This window comes from Thunnus thynnus, chromosome 23, assembly GCF_963924715.1.
Source record: "Thunnus thynnus chromosome 23, fThuThy2.1, whole genome shotgun sequence".
In the NCBI taxonomy this organism is placed as follows: domain Eukaryota; kingdom Metazoa; phylum Chordata; class Actinopteri; order Scombriformes; family Scombridae; genus Thunnus; species Thunnus thynnus.
In genome coordinates, this window is record NC_089539.1 from 25,496,474 (window position 1) to 25,511,473 (window position 15,000).

At 40.1% G+C, this 15,000-nt stretch overlaps 1 protein-coding gene across 1 annotated transcript in view; it reads left to right on the forward strand.

Moving 5' to 3' along the window:
* Positions 1–9,183, forward strand: part of lrp6 (low density lipoprotein receptor-related protein 6) — a 56,738-nt gene extending 47,555 nt beyond the window's left edge. The window contains exons 16-23 of the mRNA XM_067582356.1: positions 195–404; positions 2,238–2,363; positions 2,460–2,696; positions 3,825–3,935; positions 5,564–5,794; positions 5,935–6,071; positions 7,159–7,256; positions 8,166–9,183. Of these exons, the coding sequence (XP_067438457.1) occupies positions 195–404; positions 2,238–2,363; positions 2,460–2,696; positions 3,825–3,935; positions 5,564–5,794; positions 5,935–6,071; positions 7,159–7,256; positions 8,166–8,490 (1,475 nt within the window). The 3' untranslated portion in view covers positions 8,491–9,183. The remainder of the gene's footprint in view (positions 1–194; positions 405–2,237; positions 2,364–2,459; positions 2,697–3,824; positions 3,936–5,563; positions 5,795–5,934; positions 6,072–7,158; positions 7,257–8,165) is intronic.
* Positions 9,184–15,000: the final 5,817 nt, after the last annotated feature.

Consider the following 15,000-nt stretch of genomic DNA (forward strand, 5'->3'; position numbering starts at 1 on the left):
AATAACTGATCTTCCAGATGTTTAGTGTGTGTGATGCTGCGCTGTGTTGACGTGGTCGCTGACCTCGGTGTGTCGCTGTCCCTCCACCCCCCCTCCCCCCTCGGTTCCTCTCCCGTTTTGTCGCCTTGGTTCCTCAAGTTTTTTTGCCCTACAACCTTGTTTTTGTTTTCTCCCCCGCCGCTCTCTCTCTTCAGGAGCCAATCGGATCGTGATCGCCGACTCCAACATCCTGCAGCCGGTGGGGCTGACGGTGTTCGGGAACCACCTGTACTGGATCGACAAGCAGCAGCAGATGATCGAACGCATCGACAAGACCACGAGGGAGGGACGCACCAAGATCCAGGCTCGCATCGCCTACCTGAGCGACATCCACGCCGTCCACGAGCTGGACATGAGAGAGTACAGTGAGTCTGGTCGCCGCCGCCTGACCTTTGACCTCGTAAACATCCTGATTATAAGACTCAGTTTACAGACACGAATCGACACTTAGTTTATATTTCTAAGTAGAAACAGGAAATGATGTTCTGGTTTTAATATTTATATGAAATTTAAAATAAATCAAGATTTTTATTTTGCATTAAACGAGTAAAACATGTAAATTAAATCCAGATATTTAACATTTAAAAAAAAACAACTTTGGTATAAAAAATGACAGAAACTGTTCAAATAGACAAAAGAAAACAGAAACATTTTAAACAATCAGCTGCTGCAGATATGAAAATATTGTAAATAGTTAAATAGTTGCATAAACATGCAGCTTAGGAAGTATTAAATGAAGAGCTGCAGCTACATTATTGATTAATCTGCTGATTATTTTCTCAATGAATTGTTTTGTCAGTAAACATTAGAAACATCAGTGATTAAAACTCATTTATGACAGAAAAAAATAACAAAAATGATAAAAATCTCAGAAAATAGTCAAAGTTGATCAACAGTTTACTGTCACGTACGACTCAAATATGGAAAATCATCACATTATAAAAGCTGAAACCAGCAAATTTTTGACTATTAAAATAGTGAATTAGAATTATTTTCTGTCCTTCCACTAATCAATGCAGCTCTAATTTATACAGCAGCTTTCACATAAATGACATTAAAACACTTGAAGCTCTTAAAGCTATAATATGTAATTAATCCACATTAAAATGTCTAAAAACAACTAGACCTATGTTATATATGTTGTTGAGTTGTGTACTTACATTATCCCAAATGTTTCCAACAATGTTCAAACTCAGAGAAATCTGTAATTTAATCAAAGTAACGGACCGTTTCATTTGGTCGCCTGTCGATGGCGTCATACCTCCTCTACCAAAGAGTAAACACGCACCAGATGCATACGGCGGCGCTGTGTTTGTCCGCTACAATGGCGTCTACCAAAGAGTAACTTACACACATACAAGATAATAGATCGGCGTTGTGGTTGTTCCACACAAACTGTTATAAATGGACTTTTATTCAGTTTTAAGACACATTTTCATGATAAATTTAGGTGGTTTTTAACTATATCTTTTAGCTGGAAGAAGGATTTTAGTCATTGGACGTCTGGATCTTAAGTTATCAGAGAAATAAACTGGACAAACGTTAGCAGCAGCTCGGCTAACAGCCCGTACATCGTCAAACATTGTCGGAGAAATATTGATTTTTTTTAGGTGAAACAGCTTTAATTAGTATTTTAATGATTTTAATCTCCGGGTCTGTTTGTTCTGGAGAGGAGGAGACCTCTGCAGGTAAAAACATCCTGAACAATGAACACTGGAGTAATCCTATCCCGCTGAAGCTGGTTATTTAACAACAAAGACAACAACTCCCATGATCCCTTGCTACTTCACACCGTCATCACACTCCGTCTGTTGTTATTGTTTTGATTGAGACGCCTAGCGGCTGAAATTACATATTTAAATCAAATGTTGTGAATAAAATATAAAAAAAATGTAAAAAAAAAAAAAAAAACAAAACAACATAAGAATAAACTAAAATATTTCAATGAAACTCAATAAAACTTTAAAAATGTCTTCAGATGTTTGGTTGTTACTGTATTTGAGTCAGTAACCATAGAAACCATTCAGGGCTGTATCTAGTGATAAAGAATGGATTGTAAAAGAAGCTGAAACGAGGGCGACGTGCTGCTTCTCCTCGTCCTGGTTGAACCTGACGTCAGTTTATCGTAAAGGATCAACATCCCACCTTTCACTCACATGACGAGATGCTTCCTCTGACCTCGTGTTTTGTCGTCTCAGGTAAACATCCGTGTACCTGGGACAACGGCGGCTGCTCCCACATCTGCATCGTGAAGGGAGACGGGACGACTCGCTGCTCGTGTCCCGTCCACCTGGTGCTGCTGCAGGACGAGCTCTCCTGTGGAGGTAAAAACACACACACACACACTCAAGCTCCACTTACTAGCATCTACGGAGCTTTTTAGCCGCATCTCACGGTCTCCTCCCCTCTGTCGTCCTCAGAGCCCCCCACCTGTTCCCCGGAGCAGTTCTCTTGCACGTCCGGCGAGGTGGACTGTATCCCTCAGGCGTGGAGGTGCGACGGTTACCCCGAGTGTGACGACAGCAGCGACGAGGAGGACTGTCCCGTCTGCTCCGAGTCCGAGTTCCAGTGCGACAGCCGGCAGTGCATCGACCTGAACCTGCGCTGCAACGGAGAGATCAACTGCCAGGACCGCTCGGACGAGAACAAGTGTGAAGGTGAGACGGTCGGACAGACGACTCGCTGGACTCAGTCCGTCCCAGAAGGAAGAAAAACCTCATTAGTGTGTTATTAAAAGATGTGAACTGAATCTGGATTATTTCACTGTTTACTGTTCGTAAAGATACAAGAATGAATTAACATTTTTATTTTTCTGCTTCTTTTCTGTTTAACGACTTTCCGACTTGTAAAAAGTCTTGGTGGGATTTATCGGAAAGCTCTGATACATCAGGACAAACATGGACGCCTCACATATGTCCAACATTCAATGTAATTAAACCCAAATTTAAATGGACATAATAACATAATAAGTCTTTTTTATCAGTGTTTTATCATAAAATCTTCTCATATGACGTTGAGTCTGCAGCCAGCGTGTCGTTTGTCTCACTTAATATGTTTAAATAACGACGGAGTTTCTGTTTTTTAGTTGCCTTTAACGAACAGCGTTTCCCAGAAGTCTTCAGTCAGATGGACTTCTGTGACTTGACGTTTGTTTGTCATTTTACAACAAAAAGCAGTTGTTGAAGTTCATCGTACGAAGGTTTAAAACACTTTGACACAATTACGTTTTATTCATTAAAATTTGGGTTTAATGACATTGACTGTAGCAGATGTGCGGCGTCCATGTTTGTTTGTAACAATCACTGCAGGTTACAATCAGAAACTTGTTTCAACAGAAAAGAAAGAAAGAAAAAAAAAACAGCATTTTGAGAGTTTAGATGTAAAGAAAAGATTCAGTATGAAGAATATTTCACACAGTGTAACAATTTTTACTGTTGTTCCTTTGCAGTTAGTCTTATTTCCTAACGGTTTATACTTAAAAACGACAGAAAATGGCTTTTAATCTCTTCAGACTTTGCTTTTGTGACATAAAGTAAAAAACACAACACATGAACCATCAGATACGATGATGGGAGATGATATCTGAGGGATGATTCATGTGATTCACAGTTTAATTGTAAATCTGTTGAGGTCACTTTAATGTAACTTCAGTATAAATACGTGTTGGGAATAACAGCCGTTTTCTGTAGTTTTTAGATATAAGCGATAATGAAATAACACTTACCAACCAGGAACAAACCTTGTGTTAGGTATTGATAATCATCCCATCATGCTTTGCGTTGCAGTCCGCTGTCCCGCGGATCAGTTCACCTGCTCCAACGGTCAGTGCATCGGCAAACACAAGAAGTGCGACCACAACATGGACTGTACGGACAACTCTGACGAGAACGGCTGCTGTGAGTCTCATAACGTGAACTTATATTAGACGACGTTTGTTATTACCGAGCCGAACACGCCGTCAGCCGCCGGACGCAGGTTCACACACGATATGTTTGATCATTTTCCCAAAGTTCACTCGGTGCTTCATTAGTTCCCAAAAGACAAATAAAGTCATAATTGATTTAAAGAACCAGGAAGCAGCAGAAAAACTGAAGTAAATTATCAATTAATCGACTGATCGTTGCAGCTCTAATTACCACTAACAAACTAACGATACATATTATTATTTATATTATTTATAATGTAAATATAAAAGAATATAAAATAAGCAAATCAGTGTTTAAAGTGTTTGAAAAAAATCTTGATGAAAACAAAAACTTTCGTTTTTGTAAAATAAATAATTAAATAAATCATTTAAAAACATTTTTGTGAATTTTTTTACATAACCTAAAATAGACCATTTTTTGTAAATGTATTAATTTATTCAAAATTTAATAAGTGTCTTATTTTCCCAGCGACAGAAACACACCGACACACGACCAGAAACACACCGACACACGACCAGAAACACACCGACACACCACCAGAAACACACCGACACACCACCAGAAACACACCGACACACGACCAGAAACACACTCACCAGAAACACACCGACACACGACCAGAAACACACCGACACACCACCAGAAACACACCGACACACCACCAGAAACACACCGACACACCACCAGAAACACACTCACTAGAAACACACCGACACACCACCAGAAACACACTCACTAGAAACACACCGACACACCACCAGAAACACACCGACACACCACCAGAAACACACTCACTAGAAACACACCGACACACCACCAGAAACACACTCACTAGAAACACACCGACACACCACCAGAAACACACTCACTAGAAACACACCGACACACCACCAGAAACACACCGACACACCACCAGAAACACACCGACACACCACCAGAAACACACTCACTAGAAACACACCGACACACCACCAGAAACACACTCACTAGAAACACACCGACACACCACCAGAAACACACCGACACACCACCAGAAACACACCGACACACCACCAGAAACACACTCACTAGAAACACACCGACACACCACCAGAAACACACCGACACACCACCAGAAACACACTCACTAGAAACACACCGACACACCACCAGAAACACACTCACCAGAAACACACCGACACACAACCAGAAACACACCGACACACCACCAGAAACACACCGACACACCACCAGAAACACACCGACACACAACCAGAAACACACTCACTAGAAACACACCGACACACCACCAGAAACACACCGACACACCACCAGAAACACACCGACACACAACCAGAAACACACTCACTAGAAACACACCGACACACCACCAGAAACACACCGACACACCTAAAATAGACCATGTATTAATTTATTCAAAATTGAATAAATGAGTAAGATAAGAATGACATCATCACAGTGTAATTACACTGAATAAAATAAATGATAACATTGAATTATTACAGATTATTGATCAGCTGTAACCTGATATGTTTCGGATAAATATGATCAGTTTCATGTCTGTATTGATTTAAAATAATGTGATATTTATCTTTCAGATCCGACGGAGGAGCCGCCGCCTCCGCCCAACAACACTATCGGCTCCATCGTGGGCGTGGTCATGGCGCTGTTCGTGGTCGGCGCCGTGTATTTCGTGTGTCAGCGCGTCCTCTGCCCGCAGATGAAGGACGACGGCGAGACGGTCACCAACGACTTCGTGGTTCACGGGCCGTCGTCGGTGCCGCTGGGATACGTACCGCACCCGAGCTCGCTGTCCAGCTCGCTGCCAGGTCAGACGCAAAAAACAGTTAAATATTGAAGAGTTTAGATAGAAAAGTCAATCAAACGATGATTAGATTATTAGCTCTACGTCGCTGCACAGCTCTTCTTCTTTAACGCATTTCTCATGTTTGTCTCCCAACCTGTGCAGGTATGTCCAGAGGGAAGTCTGTGATTGGCTCCCTCAGCATCATGGGCGGGAGCAGCGGCCCTCCGTACGACCGCGCCCACGTCACCGGAGCCTCGTCCAGCAGCTCGTCCAGCACCAAGGGCACCTACTTCCCCCCGGTGAGACTCCTCGACCAGAAACACACCGACACACCACCAGAAACACACCGACACACCACCAGAAACACACCGACACACCACTAGAAACACACCGATACACCACCAGAAACACACCGACACACCACTAGAAACACACCGACACACTGACCAGAAACACACCGACACACCACCAGAAACACACCGACACACCACCAGAAACACACCGATACACCACCAGAAACACACCGACACACCACTAGAAACACACCGACACACTGACCAGAAACACACCGACACACCACCAGAAACACACCGACACACGACCAGAAACACACCGACACACCACCAGAAACACACCGACACACCACTAGAAACACACCGACACACTGACCGGAAACACACCGACACACTGACCAGAAACACACCGACACACCACCAGAAACACACCGACACACCACTAGAAACACACCGACACACCACCAGAAACACACAACTAGAAACACACCGACACACAACTAGAAACACACCGACACACCACCAGAAACACACCGACACACCACTAGAAACACACCGACACACTGACCGGAAACACACCGACACACTGACCAGAAACACACCGACACACCACTAGAAACACACCGACACACCACCAGAAACACACCGACACACGACCAGAAACACACCGACACACAACTAGAAACACACCGACACACCACCAGAAACACACAACTAGAAACACACCGACACACAACTAGAAACACACCGACACACCACCAGAAACACACAACTAGAAACACACCGACACACAACTAGAAACACACCGACACACCACCAGAAACACACAACTAGAAACACACCGACACACAACTAGAAACACACCGACACACCACCAGAAACACACAACTAGAAACACACCGACACACTGATTTACTGCAATATGTTTTCTTGTGTTTCATTATATTTTAAGAGTTATCAGAACATTTTAATAATGAAAAACACTCGTAACTTTTAAGACAGATCGTTATCAGGAAACGCTGCTGGTGTGTTTTTCATCATCATCGGTTCAAAGTGAAACATGAAGTAAAAGTTGTGTTTTCTTCCTGCACAGATCCTGAACCCTCCTCCGTCTCCCGCTACAGTCCGCTCTCAGTACACCATGGAGTTCGGTTATTCCTCCAACAGTCCCTCCACACATCGATCCTACAGGTATGAACGCGATCCGCAAGCTTCTCTCCGTCTGCTTCACCGAATTCCTCAAACCTCCCCAAAAAAACTCCTCCCGTTGTACCGTTTCTGTGTATCCAGTTGAATTCCAGAGTAATGATCTGGTTTGCAAATGTAATCAGACTGCAGGATTACAGTCGGGAGGAATTCCTGCAAGCACATGTGAACATTTACAACGATCCCTCGGAGAGCACAGAGCGGCTTTGTTTGTTCTCCGGCGTCTGAAAACAGTTCGACTGTAACATCAGTTTGTATATTCGCGTTCTCCTCAGCTGAGACCACGACTGTTGTTTTGTGATGGAAAAAGTGAAAGTGTGTTTAGATTCTTGTGGGACAAAGTTCTCCTTTCAGCTTCTTAGTTGTTTCCAGCAGTTTTCACTTTGGCAAAAAGCTGCAGCTATTATCAATTATTTTCATTATCGATTTATCTTCATTTTGTCGGTAAAAATAGTCGGAACAACAGTCCAAAAACACCAAAATAATCAGATTATTATCTTTTTATGACAAAGAAAAGCTTCAAATCTTTACATGTGAGAAGCTGAAAACTGTTTTTTAAAGACGACTAATCGATTGATCAGCTGATCGCTGCTCTAGTTTAGATTTTGTCTTTTGATTAAAATGTTGATTACAGACACTAAAATGATTTTAGTCTCATTTTTGTCATATTTTTAATTTGTCATTTTGACTAAAGCTGCAACAAATGATTTTCATTATTGATTAATCTGCTAATTATTCTCTTCAAACGTCCAACAAACACTCAGAAATAATCCGTTTATTGTCACAACGAACTAAATAATTAGAAGCTGAAATCATGTTTTTCATTTTTCCTTTAAAAAGTCTAAATCGTTTCATATTGATTGACAGATTGATTGTTTTTTGTTTGTGTCTCAGCTATCGACCCTACACCTACCGCCACTTTGCCCCGCCCACCACCCCCTGCAGCACTGATGTGTGTGACAGCGACTACACGCCAGGACGCCGGGCGCCGCTCAAGTCCAGCGCCGCCGCCTCCGCCTCCACCGCCGCCGCCGCCAAGGGCTACACCAGCGACCTCAACTACGACTCGGAGCCTTTCCCGCCGCCGCCGACGCCCCGCAGCCAGTACCTGTCGGCGGAGGAGAACTGTGAGAGCTGCCCGCCGTCGCCTTACACCGAGCGCAGCTACTCCCACCACCTCTACCCGCCGCCGCCGTCGCCCTGCACGGACTCCTCGTGAGCCAAACCCCCCCCCCCCACACCCACCACCCCACCCCTCAACCCCCCACCTCCGCACAGCTCCGCCCCCTCACTGTAAATAGCAATTGTGCATATCTGAGGTTAAAAATGGGAAAGAGAGACTGATGAAACAGGAGGAGACGCAGGACGAAAAAAGGAAAAAAAAGAGAAACGGGAGCTACAGAACATTTGTACATTGAAAAAGAGAAAAAGCATATTTATATATTTTCTATACAGTGTTTACTGATAATGCCATAGAGGTTTGTATTAAGAAATTTGTACATTTTTTTAAGAAAAGGTTTTATTAAAATCATCACAAATATAAGTTGCCTTAAAGCAGAGAAACGAGGCTGAAGGACAAAAAGCACAGGATGAAAACTGAACAGCGGGACGTTTAACTTATCTGATGCCAAATATGAAAAACATCAACAGCTACAGGACGCCGCCGCCGCCGCCGCCACCCCCACCGCTGCCGCCGCCGCCGGGGGGGGGCAGACGAACCCGGGCGGCCATGTTGTCTGTAGCTACCATGGAAACTGGATCAGGAGTTTTCAGAGAATGTGGTACTGGGTCTTTTTTGATTTGAATATTTACCTCCTTTTCATTTACGAAACGGTTCGTAGGATCGTGTCTGTCGGGGATGTGAGTCATGTGCTGAATCTCTAAAGCAATAAACTCCAAAAAAAAGGCAAAATATTTATTATTCTGGTCTGTTCAGACCTCGTTAATGACGCTGTAGGAGGTTTGATTTAAAACCGCAGAGTCACTACAGGGACATGAGCACAAATGTTTATTTGTAAGTTTCTGGTGCAAAAAAAGAAACTAAAGACTTTTGGTTTGTTTGTTTTTTTTCTCCGCTAGAAACTTAGTTGTACAAACTAGAATCAGTGTCTTGTGCAGTAGAAACTGTCTGGTGACACTTTTAAACCATCTTGTACAAACTAGAAACTACGTGCTGCACTTTAGAAACGCTCTCGTAAACACACAAACGTTTTTGAACGCACTACAAAGTTTTTTGCGTGCAGGTGAAACTTTCTGTTGTGCTCAGTTGAAACCACATGTTGCACACTACAAACTCTCGTGTGAACACTAGAAACTACGAGCTGCACAGTAGAAACTATTTCGTACCAGACAAAAGTTTTTTTTTTGTTAATGTCCCCTCAGGGCCTCCGTACGAAACACTAAAACATGTTTTTTTTCCCACTAAAAGTTGGAGATCGACGTGACGTGACTCACATCCTCAAACCGTCAAGGTTGTTCAGACAGGATTTAAACCAAAATGTACGCTTGTGTTTGACATTTGTGTTGTCATGGAAACGTTTGGATGCTTGACTGCAACTGTCTTGTCTTGTACGTGAATCGACCCAAAGCTGCACAGCCGACGCAGGGTGACGCAGGGTGACGCAGGGTGCGTTCAGCGCTTCGATTTTCTTTCTTTTCTTTCTTTTTTTTTTGTTTTTTTTGTTTTTCAATCCCTGTTCTCACAATAACGGAGGAAGTTTCCCACCAAGAACACGATCTTGTGCCTGACCAGTTCCACATCTTCATATCCTTTTTCTTATTTTTTATGTTGTTGTTACTTTGAGGAAAAAAAAAAAAAACACAAAGGAAATCCAGTGCCCACTAAATGCTATATAGTATTTTTGTACCACATATTGTGTAGATAACGTATTTATAAGCTATATAGAAAATCATTGTAAATCTATCCATTGAATTCTTGCAGTACTTTTCATTCCGTCTTTTTTTATATTGCCTCATTATATTTTTCTACAGAATATCACTTCAAACGTAACGGCGACAATCTCAGATCAGTCAAATCGAAGAACATATCCAGGTTTTTAGTGTCTGTTCATGTAAAGTCAATCTGATGTTTGAAGGACTGTTGTGCCAAAATAATCTCTTTTTTTTATCGATGTGGAGGCAGATGTCGGGAGCTGAGAGTCAAAAAAACAAACAAAAAAACAACAAAAAACAACAACAACCCTGCAGCCGGGACCAGAGAGGAGAAACACGAGGCGGCATCGATTCTGTTGCCTTGACGTTCTGTTTTTGTTTTGTTTTTTTGTTTTTGTTTATTTTTTTGTGAAACTGTTCTTGTCTTTGTGCTTCTCTCGTGACGATCAGAAATATATTTTTCAAGATATCTTGTTGCATCGTTTAATCGTCGGAGGAGCGTTTTTTCACGTTTGTTGTTCAGCTTCTGAAGAAGAAAAAAAAAAAAATAACAACACCAGCATGAATTTGACAATCTTAATGCTTTACACACACACACACACACACACACACACACACACACACACACAACAACACCTTTTTATTGTTGGTTTAAATGAGTTTGTTGACTGCAGAGAAACTCCTGATGTTACGTTTGTTTGTTTGTTTTTTTTTAAACACTGAAAGCACAAAAATCATCTGATCATCAGATTTAGACTCTGTAATATGTCAGTTTTTTTTTTTTTTTTTTTACAGTGCAGTGATTTTTTTTTTTTTTTAAGAGGCTGAAAAACTAAAGAAACATTTTTAAAAAATAACATTTGTGTGAAACAGAAAACAGACGTTCAGGGCTGCGTTTTTGATATTTTACTTTGAGGAATATAAAATGTTTTTTTTTTTCTAAATATAAGAGAAACAATTTAAATCTGATCAAAAGGTTTGTCAACATGTTTAATATTGATTATTGATACCCAGCCCTGAGATATTCAGTCTGTGAGAAATTAATTTAAACTAAAACATCTGGTTGAAATGATTCCACCTGTTTTAGAGAAACTTTCTAGAAACGATCGTCGATATCTGCAGACAGGCGGAGGCGGGGAGGAGTTCTCCTCCCGATAACACAAGATCGACTCTAGAAATGAAATAATACGGAGTCCCCGAAGTGTCGAGATTTGATATTTTTAAATATCTTGAGCTCATTTGTTTGTTTATTTTCTTGTGCGCACAAGTTAAACTGGAGGCTTAAATAGTGATTCTTGTTTATTTACAAGATTATTTTTTGTGCCCAAATTATTATTTTACAGTTACATACATAATCCACAAGTAATCTTGGCAACACAGATTATTATAAACATCTGTGCACACAAGTCATATTTTGTTTGTTTTTGTTTGCTGACCTTGTGTGCACAAGTTGTTTGTAATATTATGTAATAAACAAGTCACATGTTGCCTTGGAGACACAAATTATATAAAAAAAATAATTGTGCCCACAAGTCATTTCGTGCTACTTTTTTTTTTGACAAAACAACTAAAGTGCTCAAATTACAAAGTAAAAAATTAATAAAAACATATTTTATCCTCCTGAGTAATAAGAGATATCTTAAAATTTATCGTGTCAGATGTGGATCTTGTGTGTTCAAGATTATTTTTAAACGGTCTTTGTGGATTTCGGGGTCTCTGTAGAATTGACTGGACGCAGGTGAAATTATTTTTTGCCATTTGTTTTGCTCATTTAAGAAAATACGATGTCATGACAGTATTTTTTTTACAGTACAGTGATTTTTTTTTTTTTTTTTTACAAGCCTCCAGATTGTGCAGAAAATCAGAAAAAGTCTCATTTATCTGCACAGAAACACAAACATGACGCCAAATGTCCAGTTAATCTTTCATAAACACACATATATACATATATATATTTTTGTCTCCCTGCTGCCTCCGTACATCCCATAACATCTGTCAGCCAAGCTGAGCGACCTGTGGTACAATCACTTCTCTACAACATCCAGGTGTGTCTTCAGCACATCCACATCACATGAAATCATTTTTTTTTTGGGAGAGGTTCTCATTCTCTTAACTGCACTTTACAGTTTATTTTATTTTATTTTTAGTTGATTTCTGGTACAAAACTTCATTGTTGTCGTGCAGCTGGAGTAAACCTGTGTAAAAGGTGCACGTTTGGTTTAGAAGTGTGTTCAGAAGAGTCCCCCCACAAAAAAAAAAAAAAAAAAAAAAAAAGACGACTTTTGTCTGTTCACATCAGCGTTTCAGAGTCTGGTCTGTGTCAAGAAAAATTCTGATAAATTGTTCCTTTTAACTGACGTTTGTGCGCTCGGTGTGCTTATTTTCTCCTTTAGATTTAGTGACCTGAACCCTCAAATTACCTCATTTGTTCCCTCAGATTAATAACTTGTTCATATTCTCAATTTACAAAGTTTTTGTCCTCATTTATCTTCCGTACGTTGTGTTTCCATGAAAAACAGATGCTTAAAACTCTTTGTTTTCATCTGTAATACAGGAAGATGAAAACTGACAAAAACAAAACATTAAAGTTCAAAGGTCAAATAGAATAAAAGTGAGTTTTTAAGGGGATCAAATGAATGATTTAAATGAACAAAGAATAATTTTAGGGAACTAAGTAATCCAAGGGTACTAATTAAGTCACATGAGGGTATAAATGACTAAACAGAGAATAAAATAAGTACATAAAGCACATTTATTACTCATTTGTACGACTCGGTATCAGTTGAATTGTTGTTATTTGGAAGCAATACTTTCCTCTAAACTTTACATTGAGAAATAAAATCAAGAGTCAAAGTTCTTAAAAGCTGAATTCTGTTTTAATAAGAACTTTTTGTCTAAAATCTGAATTTTGATTGAATGATGAATCTGATCGGTTTTAATCCAACGTTTGGCGTTTTTTTTTAACGTTTAGATTCAGACACGTTTCAGTCTGTTTTGATACCTAGTTGTGCAAATTTAAGAGAATTATCTTCACAAATAAATAAATAAAAGGCGGAAACGAGACAAATGAAATGTAGGAAAGTGAATCAGTGACGCTGAAACATCGACGGTCTTCCTCTGAGTTCAGGCTGAACTTCGACATTTCTGTACAGATTGTGAGGGACGAGTTTGAAAAAGGTCAAAGAAAGTAGAAATGTTAAAAAAAAAATTTAAAAAAAGATGGAAAAGGTTGAGTCTTTTTTTTTTTGTTTGTTTGTTTTTAATTAAAAAAGCACTTTTGTCTCCAGGTGATCGGAGGTTCGACGGGAAAACCGAAAAGTTTGTGTCGTTTTGTTTTTATTTCCTGATGAAATGTTGTCCTTCATCTGTTTTGATCTCATGGTGCTTTTTGCGAGGACGAGTCTGGAGATGACCAACATTTGGTTCGTCATTTAATTTCCACTAACTCTACGTTTTTTTTTATACGACTGCTTTACCTGTAAACCAGATGGACCTGTACAGCCCATCCAGCTGCCACCATAAGCTGTTGTAACACATGAAATGCTGATTTTTTTTTTTTTTTTTTTTTTTTTTTTTTCTTTTTGTTGAATATAAAGTGAGTGAACTTTTACCTGAGTGTCTGTGTGCTGATTGATTTGTGATTTATTGGATTTATTGATCATGAAGAGACTCTACTGGGAGACGAAGATGAAATCAACATCGAGCAAATATAATGAACTATTTTATACATGTCAGACCAGAGCGGCATCAATTAATCAATTACTTGTCGTTTATTAAATTAATTGACACTTTTGATATTTGATTGTTTTGAGTCATTTTTCTAGGAAAATTTTTTCCAAGAAACAAAAGTTCTGGTTCAAGTTTGTGAACCCGAAAAGAAGAAGAATTGGGGGATTTCATTACAGTTGCAACAAATAGTTTATTAGTTGCCAACTATTAAATTAATCTCCAACTATTTTTAGGCCAAAAAAAAGTCCAAATTCTCTGATTTCAGCTTCTTAAATGTGAATATTTTCTGGTTTCTTTAGTCTCTGTGACAGTATAGTGAATATATTTGGGTTGTGGACAAAACAAGACATTTGAGCAGGTCTGTAGGCTCAGGGGGGAGTTAAGAGTTTGGACTTAATGAGTTTATTGTGCAGGAGAAGAAAGTACTATTTTTTAGTCTCTCTGGGTGGCTGAGGGGAACCGGACCAGTATGGAGGAGGTCAGCTGGTAGATCCTGAAAATTAGACCCATGAAGACGTAAAAAATTACAGCCGTGGTTGAAACGCAGCTCTCACGTGAGGAGGAAACAGCACAGATCTGTTCTGTTCTGTTTGTATTTATGCTGCAGGAGTTGAATGTAATAAATGTAATGAATGAACAGTAAAAACATCTGCTGAGTGTTTGATGGTTATTTATTTCTGCTTTAGAACAAAACGACATGAAACAATCAGAAAATAACGTTTAATTTCTCTGATTCACTGCTTTGTTCTCGCTACCACCGCTCCCTCACTTCATTCAGTCTCTAGCTCACTCGACCACCACTGCTCTCTCTCTCTCTCTCATCTTTTCTAAAAGGAGGCAGGAAGCCAACAACAAAGCCTAATTTTACTTTAAACATTCACAAATGAGGAGAAATGTTCTCCCCTCATCCTAAACTGGTTGTAAATCCACCAGTGAGTGGGTCAGTATTCTTCCCAACTGAGGAGCGGGAATCAAAGATTCAGGGAATAGATCTGCAGAAACATGTTGTCTTATGTTAAGAAGTTCTTGTGCAAAAGCAACTCTTATTGTTTTGGTAGAAACACAAAATATAAAAGAGCTGGACTGCAGCGGCCTTTCATGGTGGCAG